Below are 10,746 nucleotides of genomic sequence, written 5' to 3' on the forward strand. Positions count from 1 at the left end.
CTCTTGAATGAAAACGGAGTGCAAGGCTGCCCCCTGATGTTGATTTTCCGCCAAACAGATGACATTTTGGGGTTCAGATGGGAAGAGATTATATATGTAAGGGTCAATAAAATATTCTGTTCCCTGCAGAATAGGGCATGAGAAAGAACTGGTCTTATGGTTAAATTCAGAGAGATCTGAAAAGGGGTCAGTTGGAGAAAGGATTATACAGCCCTGAGAGCGTGAGGAAGCAACTCAAAATAACGCCACCTTGATTTTGTTTAGAATCAAGTGGGATAGAGAGAGGCGGGGTGGGAGAGAGAGAGAGAGACTTCCAAAGTTTGGTTACTCTACTTTATTACTGTAGGAAGTTAGCACCCACCCTTCTCCTAGAAAAAAAGAAATATCCTAGGAAATACTAAAAAGGCAGAATATTTCCCCTAAAAAGAGATGTAGAAACTCAGAGAGGCAGAAGCTCAATGAGCCCACCTTTGCTAATGGACCATTACTCTGGCCTAGGCCAGTTTATTCTACATAACAAAGATCTACCTCCTTCAGGCAGACCCATAATAAGAATTGCCCAAAGCCCTTTCATTGCATCATCATCCAGCAAAACTCAACCAAGCCTGGGACTCAGGACAGCCTACAGAGTTGCCTCTGCATGGCCCCATGGGAGTCTGACATCCAATTAGAATACAAGCTCCAATTCAAATCCCAACAAAGGTTATAAAACCCGGGCACTCTCAACATATCAGCCGTTTCTTGATCTCTTCCTTCACCTTGAAGCATGTGATCATCCTTCCTTTTCACTCTGGAGCTCCAGGCCATGTGGTCCTCCTGTCCACCATTAAACCTTCCAAACAGCCTCCATGTTTCCAGTGTCTTTTCCCCCACTTGGAACTGAACCCAGTAGGATAATTCTTCCAACATTACAATAAAGAGAATTCCTAGAATCCTTGCTGGGCCTGTTTCTTGACTCGGCTTATCTGAAAGGGCTGATAGTAGCTGGTTTGAAAAGTCAAACAAACAAACAAAATACAAATAATTGAGCAGTAAAAGCCAGCTCAAAAGCACCTGCTTTCCAACAGCGATAAAGTCTTGACTGCTGAATACATTCATGCAGGGTTTTTTCTTTTCTTTTTCTTTTGGCAAAAATATAGAAAGTTTATGGTGGCTTTCCTCTGGGGCTTCATTTATTTCTGATGAAGTCTGAGTTTATAATCCTGGTATGTCTGTGTGGTTTTTCTAAGTCCTAAATAGCTTGTTTCGCTCTTTTGAGCCATTCCAGGTTGGTTAGCTGCTGTTCAAAAGCAGATCCCTATTGAAGGCGACTCAACATTTACAGATGGAAATCATTGTGACCAGATCTTGAAAGTGATGGCTCAGGGGCTTTTTAGACAAAATATGTTATGTATTTGTCCTTTTTTTTTAATTAATTCAATGTATTGTCTGCCCATCTATCCAAGAAGCCCAGGTGATAAACAAAATAAAAACACAGCATTTAATTAAGAGAACAATAAAAGCCCAACCAAAACTGCATTGTGGCTCAGTAAACCATTAGACACGCCCATCCATGCCACAATGTTGCTAGCATCCAGAACCCAATGACTGGGGGAATATTTTTATCGTTTGGCTAAGAAATTCTTTATAAGGTCCACACTTAGAAGCCTTATTTAGGATTGAGAAAATCCAGCCTTCCTGTTTATAGTAAACTACAATTCCTAGTTGGCACTAGGGGGAAGGGATTCTGGGCATATTATTGTTGTTATTTTTAATATTTCTTTAAATGTTTATTTGTTTTAAAAATGTGATCTTTGTAGACTTCCCACACATTCCTGGGACACTTATGCTAAATGTGAACAAAAATGGAAACATATTTTCACAGTTGGTGAAATAGCTAGACTATGATTTTTCTTCTTGGATTTGAGTTTGGTTGACTTAATTTGCTTCTTCATCCTATTGCCTAACTTGGGGAATGCCTAACTGGACTCTGAAAACCAGGGGGATGTTCTGAAGATTAGCCAAGGCCTGGGAAAAACCATTTAACGGGCAGCCTTTAACCTTGAGAAAATTAGAAACCGCATTCTTTCTCCTTATATGTGTCTATAGAACGTAGTAATACTTGAGGCTGGAACTCTGAGCGGAATTACTCAGTTTAAAAGATGGCATCAGATGACAAAATACTGTATGTTTTGCAATAAATTTGTTTTCATGACAAAGAAGTCAAAGTTGCAAGCCTTCCACTGGGTGCCATTCAGCATAACGCCCATAAAAACAAAGTGGAACTTCAGTCCCATGGTTACGACTTGCTATCTTGACTTTTTGGAAGTCCCCTTAAACATTACATGAAGTCCTATCTATAGCATCCTGTTTTGTGATAGTCAGAATGGGTGAATGATTTCAGAATGGGTGGAGCTAAACATCTATATCTCCTTCCCCTTTTTGCATTTTTATTTAAGTAACCGGGTTTAAAGCACAAAAATGATGCCCCAGGTCATTTTATTCCCCCTATGCCCAAATTCCAGGCTTCACTTTCTTTGGGGCTGTGGGCTCTTTGGTAGAACCCTGTATGCAGTCCTTGGAATTTGTACTGTCAGGCACAGAGGGATATTTAATTTTTGCTCCTTTTTGCTCTGGTACAGTTGAGTGAAGAAGCAAGCGTTTCATACAAGAAACTGGCCATTTTCTTGCTGTTTTACTGGTGCTTTGAAATATGTGTCTAATCTGTTACATTTTATTCCAGCCAGTTAACTTAGCCAGTGTCTGTCTGCAGCTCTAAGAACAGGTAAATATATTATTCTCATCTTATTTTTTTGATAACTTTCCTTAACCCATCAAGATTTCACAAGAAAATTGGATATAGCTTGCACAATGCATGGAATCTTATTCTGACTTCAAAATACCTATTACAGAAACCCCCTACAATAATACAGTTAAGGACAAGGCTATTTTTCAGAATACTTTTGCATCTCTGACAATGTAAAAACCAAACTGTCCTCTTTAGAAAAATTCCATCCTGTGTATTCAGATAGCTTCTCATATTTTTTAAAAAAATATTTTTATTGAAAAAAAAATACAGGATAAAAACATTTTTAAAGCAAAAAGAAAAGAAGAAAAGTAATGAGAAAAGTATAAAAAAAATATTTTAAATTTAAATCCATTCAAGTCCATAACCCAGAAGGTCTCAGCTAGCTTCTTGGTACATTTAGATTCTCAAGTGGTCCAGTTTGCTTTGAAACTAACCGGGTTGTGTTTGAAACTAACCTAATCTGTGTTTATAACTGTAAACCCATAAACTTGGCTGAACATTGTTGCCTTTTCTTTTTACTTGTGAATGCATCTTCTTTAGAGTTGACAGTGCCTGCCATTCTTCCGGCTCAGCTAATGTTTTCGTTGTTATTTTGATTTTTGTTTTAACAGCAGCCTCTTCTTCACCCCAGTCCTTGATGCTTTAATCCAGAAAGCCTGTTTGAACCGAGAGACCCAAAGATTTTAAAAGCAAAGGAGACTCAGCACAGCCTAAAATGAACCCATACAACTTGTCTTCAGACTTGATTTTCCCAAGTGCGGCCGGCAAATTTCTCAATGCCAGTGATGTGATAGAGGACAGGGACGCAGGGACGTTGCTAGGCCTAAATATTTTACTGGCCGCAGCTCTCGTTCTGATCACGTTAGCCACCATCCTCTTCAACACATTTGTCATCATCACAATTATCCTGACCCGAAAACTCCACACTCCTGCCAATTATCTCATTGGCTCCCTGGCTACCACAGATCTCCTGGTGTCCATCCTGGTCATGCCAATCAGCATTGTCTACACGGTCACTCACCTGTGGACCTTGGGCCAAGTCATGTGCGATATCTGGTTGTCCTCGGACATCACCTGCTGCACAGCCTCCATCCTGCATCTGTGTATCATCGCCTTGGACAGGTACTGGGCCATCACGGATGCTCTCGAATATACCAAACGCCGGACGGCTAGCCGGGCTGCCATCATGATAGCTACCGTTTGGGTTCTCTCCATCTGCATTTCTATCCCTCCTCTTTTCTGGAGGCAAGCCAAGGCTCATGAGGAGCTGTCCACTTGCACGGTCAACACAGATCAGATCTCCTACACCATCTATTCTACCTGTGGCGCCTTTTACATCCCAACCGTGTTGCTTGTCATCTTGTACGGCAGGATTTACGTGACTGCTCGGTCCCGGATTCTGAAGCCACCCTCTCTCTACGGGAAGCGTTTCACCACAGCCCAGCTCATCACGGGCCCTGCGAGTTCTTCTCTCTGCTCCGTGACCTCTAACCTTCACGAGGGACCTTCCCATCCCCAGGGCTCCCCAGTGGTTGTCAATCATGTCAGGATCAAGGTAGCCGATTCCATCCTGGAAAGAAAGCGGATTTTGGCTGCACGAGAAAGGAAAGCTACCAAGACCCTGGGGATTATTCTGGGCGCGTTCATTTTTTGCTGGCTGCCATTCTTCGTGGTGTCTTTGGTCAACCCTATTTGCCAAGGAGCCTGTTGGCCTCTTCATATCCTGATGGATGTTTTCACCTGGTTGGGTTATCTGAACTCCCTGATTAACCCCATTATATATACTGTCTTTAATGAAGATTTCAAGCAGGCATTTCAGAAAATAATGCACTTTAAAAACTGCTTCTAGTCGTCTTGATTTTGGACCCTACTGCCAATCATAGACTTTTATGCATAAAGCTTTCTGTGCGGAAGTTCTCTGGGGCGGATTAGAGGCTGTTGGTAGTATTTTAGGTGCAGGCACTATAAATAATTCAGTGAATCAATGAAATACCAGAGTTCTTGAGATTTTAGCAAAGCAGTTCCTATGATTTTGCATAAGAACACTGAAATCTCAATATTATTTTACGTTCTGGCCTAGGATCTTGCACATAAAAATTGAAATCTTCTGTGATTTAGTGGATGGGGTGTCCTACCTTGGCAACTTTAAGATCTGTGGACTTCAACTCCCAGAATTCCCCAGCCAGCTATGTTGGCTGGGGAAATCTAGGAATTGAAGTCCACAAGTCTTAAAGTTGCCAAGGTTGTACATCCCTGATTTAATGAATTCCTGAGGTTTGGGCCATTTTATTTATTTAATGTATAGTGTCTGTGGCTGTTTTCATTTTGCTATTCTGTGGATAGCACTTAGAGGTATTAGAGGCAGATGTCATGTGCTTGATGCTGCTGGTTGGGGACTTTAATCGTTGCTTTGATCTCATTGACTTCATTCAGACAACCATGAATTGGCTGAACTAGCTGAGATGTGGACGAGCCCTTCTCTGTTTGCCCCTCTGCTCCTCCTTTCCAAGAACTGAGCACATTAATCAGAAATGTTTTTCCATGGACTGCAGTTTCTCACTCAATGGCTCTGGAGTTAAATCAAGTTACAAAGTTGTGGCTTGTAAAAGGACTAGTGTTCTGATTTCACCTGGAAGATTTTAGGTTTGGGGCTATTGATCCAAAGTATGATCATCCAAACTAAGTTTTATCAAGCATGATCATTCACTGCCTTGTCTAAAAAGGATTGATCTATGTTGCTGTTTAATGTTTCTGCACAACTGGGGCAGGGATGAAGATCTGGTATGAAAACAGATAACAAAAAAGTTGATTTTTAAAATTTATTAGTCCCTCTCTCTCATCTATAGCAAGCCCTTTCTGAAATCTTGCCAAGAAAACTTCTGAAACTTGTCCAGGCAGTTTCTATGAGTCAGCTTTGACTCCGATACCAAAACAACAGCAAGAAAAAAATACAATGCAGTTATTTTAGTCTTGGCAGCAGTAGCAGTGGCAAATATAGGTAGTCCTCGACTTATGACCATAATTAAGGTGAGAATGATGATTGTAAAATGTTGTTATTAAGTGGGTCACCATCCTGTGGTTTTGCAATCTTTTTTTGCGATGGTCATTAAGCAAATCGTTTGTCTCCAGTGGGCGTTCTTTGGTAGAACTTTAAATCTGGGTTGTAAGTAGCCTTGGAAAGTCTGTTGTTAACTTTGAACAGTCACTAAGTGAGGACTACACGTAATTTAAGGACTACCTGTATCTTGTTATTCTTAGTTAGCTCTTATCATTAGATAGAGTGAGATCCATTGGAATCGGAAGCACTTAAATTTATTTCTAGTAAATTACATCTGGATTCCCACAGGTCTGTTCTTAATTATGACTAAATCTGGTTCCAGCTTGCTAATTACTCTACACAAATTCCCAGAAGAAATACAGCCTTCTTTCTGGCAGAGAGATTGTCATGAGGAACAGTCTAAAACTTTTCTCCAATATATCAGTGTTTGAAGAGTTCTGGCTACTTATAATTTTGTGTCACAAAGGTGGTTGTGATGGCCCAGGGCGTGGCACAAAGGCAACACAGTCAGATAAGCAATAAGAGTCCCTTTATTATCTCCAACTTTGCCCCCAGTGTTCAGGTTACCTTCTGGCTGGAGAAAAATTCTCCCAGGAACAGCCTTTGACTGCAGAAAATTCAGTCCAAAACAATGTACACACAAACTGTAACTTAAAATCCAAACAAACCAAACTGAAGTAATTAGCTTGACAGGGCAGGAGCAGGAATTTCAAACTTGAAAGAACAGCAAAACTCACACAGTTGGGAAGACGCCAGGAACACAGATAAGCCACGATGATACAAGATAAAGTCATGTTTGCTCCTAACAGCCTGCTGCACACAACTTCATTTTTTAAAATACACTGTGTTCCCAGCTATAGCTAATGAAGGGAATTAGGGCCCTTTCCTTCCCCGTAATCCACGTAACCCACGTTGCTCTCTTCTCCGTTCCTCCCTGCATGCCCTAGGATGAAGAGGGGGTGGGCCTGGGTCTTCCTCTGAATATCCAGCCGAAAACAAAGTACATATAAACTGTAAATAAAAATCCACACAACCTACACTGCAGCAATTAACTTGACAGGGCAGCATAAGGAATTACAGACTTCAATTGCAGACTTCAAAGGCCAACAAAACACACAGTTGGGAAGATGCCAGGAACCCAGATAAGCCTCCACAATAAAAGATATCTCACTATTTGCTTCCAACAAGTTGCTGTGCTCAATCTCCCTTTTTATACACTGAGTTCCCAGCTCAAGCTGGGAATCAGGGCCCTTTCCTCCCCCATAAACCACGCAACTCATGTTGCTCCCTTCTCTGTTCTTCCCTGCGTGCCCTAGGATGAAGAGGGAGTGGGCCTAGATCTTCCTCCGAATTCCCTCTCCCTTGTTCTACCTCTTCCCTGCTCTGCCCAGCCGCACTTTGCCCTTCCTCAGTTTCTTCCACAGCCAACGGACCCACACTCCCACTCCCTGTCGGCTTCCTCCTCCGAGTCAGACTCCGACAGAGGCATGACAGTGATGTGGTGGCATATAGGTGGAGCTCTCGCCTCACAATCAGGAGGCTGTGAGTTTGATCCTAGCTAGAGGCAGATATTTCTCTCATTGGACACAATGAGAATATATCTGCTGAACAGAACTCCGCATTGGTGTCAGGAAGGGCATCCGGCCAGTAAGCACTCAGCTCTATTCAGTTGCTCTGACAACCTCCCCGCCAAATGTGCCACAACTGGTAAAGAGCAGTTTCACTTTCCCAAATGGTGGTCAATATGATGAGGGGAACTCATCAGAGAACTATCATAATTGGTGAGGGGTTGAAAAGAGACAAAACTCTGTTTGGGTGAGGCTGGCTCCACATAGCAGCTAAAGCCAAAACCTGCCTCTATAAAAGATGTATCTAAAACAGTAAAATAATGGTGTGGCTTAATTCAATGAGGCTTACTTCATCCAACTTGACAAAAAAGTAGCGGCCAGAATTCTAGAATGCACCAAACAGCAAACTGCACAACCCTGTTGTATTTTATTTGATAAAATCTGGACCTCACAATCTCTTAGCCAGATCAGAAGTCATTAGTCCTTTCTCTGGCCCTCAAATCGTGAGTAGAGCTAGTACTTGACTTTCAACCATTCGTTTAGGGACCAATTGAAGGTATAATGGCATTGAAAAAAAGTGACTTATGACCGTTCTTCACACTTATGACCATTGCTGCATCATCGCCATGGTCACGTGATCAAAATTCAGACACTGGGCAACTGGCATGTATTTATGACGGTTGCAGAGAGTCACAATCTATTAACAGCTGCAGTAATTCACTTAATGAGTGTGGCAAGAAGGATCGTAAAGTTGGGCAAAACTCAGTTAACTGTTTTGTTTAGCAACAGGAATTTTGGACTCAATGGTGGTTGTAAGTCAAGGACTACTTGTCCTGAAAAATGAATGCCTTGTAACTGGCTATCTTGGATTTGCAGAGGGACATCTCAAGTTAAAAAAAATCCTGGGTTCTGGTCTTGTGTGAAGTGGTTTCATCCATATAACAGTTCAGGGCTAAGCAGGACGGTATTCATATTCATTCATTCATTCAATTCATTCATTTATTTATTCATTCATTTATTCAACCTACGGAATATGCTGCCCATCTCACCTGGAGGTGAGTCTTAATTACCAAAACATTGCCTGCTTCTGTTTTAGAATATTAATCAGGGAGAATCTGAATAGACCAGGTAGGCTTCAAATAATTTTGCAAATTAGAGACAAGCCATACCCGAATTATACTCCTCTGTGCAGTGAGCTTGCACTGGGGTAGAATTCCCATTGTTTCCTTTGATTATGGTTTTTGCTTTTTTGTTTTTTAACTCTAAATTTTATTTTCCAGTGTAGCTTCCAGGCTGGAATTCCCCAATTAGTAGGAATTAAGACTGACCCTACTTACTTAGCTTCTGAGATTAGTTTAACACATCCAGCTATTGCCATTTAAACTGCTATTCTGTAGATAAGGTATCTTTTAACACGGATGAGGCAGGGTTCTGTGATCTCTGGTTTCATCATAGCAATGGGGTAATGGATGGATAGAAGACTGGATGGATAGAAGGGCACTGACAATATGATCCACCTCCATTTTTGCTTCTGTCTCCAATCATTGGCATACAACTCAAAAACAAATCCACAACCTTCACTTTCTGTTCTGGGCTGGTGTAACTTTTATCAGCTTTCCAAGCAAGGCAGATGTGTGCTTATATGTGTCTCTATTAAACCTGTGTTTAATATTGAATAAAATGGTAGTAATGCATGCAGTCTAGAGCAGATAATGTTTCTTCTGAGCATTGTCAATTCTCTGTATGGAAATATTTTGTTTAAAAAATGCAAAACGAATGGTCTTGTTTGGAAATGATTTTTCTACCTTTTCCCATGTTGGATCTGAGTTGTCAAGGCCCAAGCAAAATAGGCAGTATAAAATTAATTGATTTTCAAAAAAAAAACAATTTTAGTGCCTTCCTTCCACTCCAACGATCCAACAGCAGAAATCTGAACACCATTATTTCAATGATTTGAGCACTGGATTTAACACTGGAAGTTTTTAAGAAGAGATTGGATAACCATTTGTCGGAAGTGGTGTACGATTTCCTGCCTAAGCAGGGGGTTGGACTAGAAGACCTTCAAGGTCCCTTCCAACTCTGTTATTCAAATTTGATACATGCTGTAGCCTTTTTGGCTGACCAGTCAAGGAATAGGCATGGTAAGAACATGAGAGCCAGTTTAGTGCAGAGATTAAGGGATCAGACTAGAGACCCTGGGTTCTAGTTTTGCTTTAGACAGGAAACCAATTGGATGATCCTGGGCCAGTCACTCTCTTTCAGCCCCTAGGAAGGAGACAATGGCAAACCATTACTCAAATCTTGCCCCCCAAAACTGCAGGGATTAGTCTAGCAGTCACCAGGAGTCAAAAACTAACTCAAAGTCATCCCTACACAAACACTATTATTCTAAAGGATAATAACAGAATCCTGAAACGTCTCCCAGTTTCTCTCTATCCCATCTGATACTAAACAAAACCAAATTGTAATAGTTTTGAGTATCTTCCTCGCATTTCCTCTTTTTTCTCAGGACTCTATAATCCAGGGGTGTCCAACCTTGGCAACTTTAAGAACTGTGGACTTGAATTCCCAGAATTCCAGCTGGAGCCGTGGTGGCACAGTGGTTAGAATGCAGTATTGCAGGCTGATTCTGCCCACCTCCTGGAGTTCAATTCTGACTGGCTCAAGGTTGACTCAGCCTTTTCATCTTTCCAGGGTCAGTAAAATTAGGACCCAGTTTGTTAGGGGCAATATGCTGACTCTGTAAACCACTTAGACTGGCCTGTAAAACCTTATGAAATGATATATTGGTCTAAATACTGTTGCTGTTGCTTAAAGCTGCCAAGGTTGGACAAACCCTGCTATAATCTTTTCTTCAAATCCCTTCCTAATGGTGTGTTTCTTCTCCCACTTAACAGCTCTTTCATACTTTCCCCAAGGTCAGACCTCACTTCCTTTATGGCTGCTGACACTTCCAGAAAAAATATTGAGAGATTTAGAGATTTCCTTCTTAATTTCCCAATGTAATTTACTCTTTTATTTATTTTATTTTTTTAAAAAAAATATGCAACATTATGTACCCAAAGTTTTTGTTTCTGCCATCAAAATGATGAAGGCAGCACTGCACTGGTGTGATACAACCACTGTGTGTGTGTGTGTGCGTGTGTGCGTGCGTGAGAGAGAGAGAGAGAGACAGAGACAGAGAGAGACATAACGAACAGGAAGGATGCTAAAATGGTGCAGAGCACACACCACAACACTGATTGTGCTCTTTTGCCCCATCCACCGACCCTATTATAGCTCTATTTTCCAATCAATGTCATATTAAACCCAGCATTGATATTGGAGCCCAT

General features: G+C 41.3%; 1 protein-coding gene across 1 annotated transcript; it reads left to right on the forward strand.

Annotated features, from left to right (window-relative positions):
- Positions 1-3,473: 3,473 nt before the first annotated feature.
- Positions 3,474-4,848, forward strand: HTR1D (5-hydroxytryptamine receptor 1D). The gene has a single exon (XM_026702831.2). It carries the CDS (start codon positions 3,504-3,506, stop codon positions 4,635-4,637), a length of 1,134 nt encoding a protein of 377 aa, XP_026558616.2. The 5' UTR covers positions 3,474-3,503; the 3' UTR covers positions 4,638-4,848.
- Positions 4,849-10,746: the final 5,898 nt, after the last annotated feature.

This window comes from Pseudonaja textilis, chromosome 10 (assembly GCF_049901715.1).
Source record: "Pseudonaja textilis isolate UNSWEBS1 chromosome 10, rPseTex1.2, whole genome shotgun sequence".
Taxonomy (NCBI): Eukaryota; Metazoa; Chordata; class Lepidosauria; order Squamata; family Elapidae; genus Pseudonaja; species Pseudonaja textilis.

Excerpts from the sequence above, each read along its gene's own strand:
- HTR1D (XM_026702831.2), top strand. The coding sequence starts at position 3,504 with ATGAACCCATACAACTTGTCTTCAGACTTGATTTTCCCAAGTGCGGCC.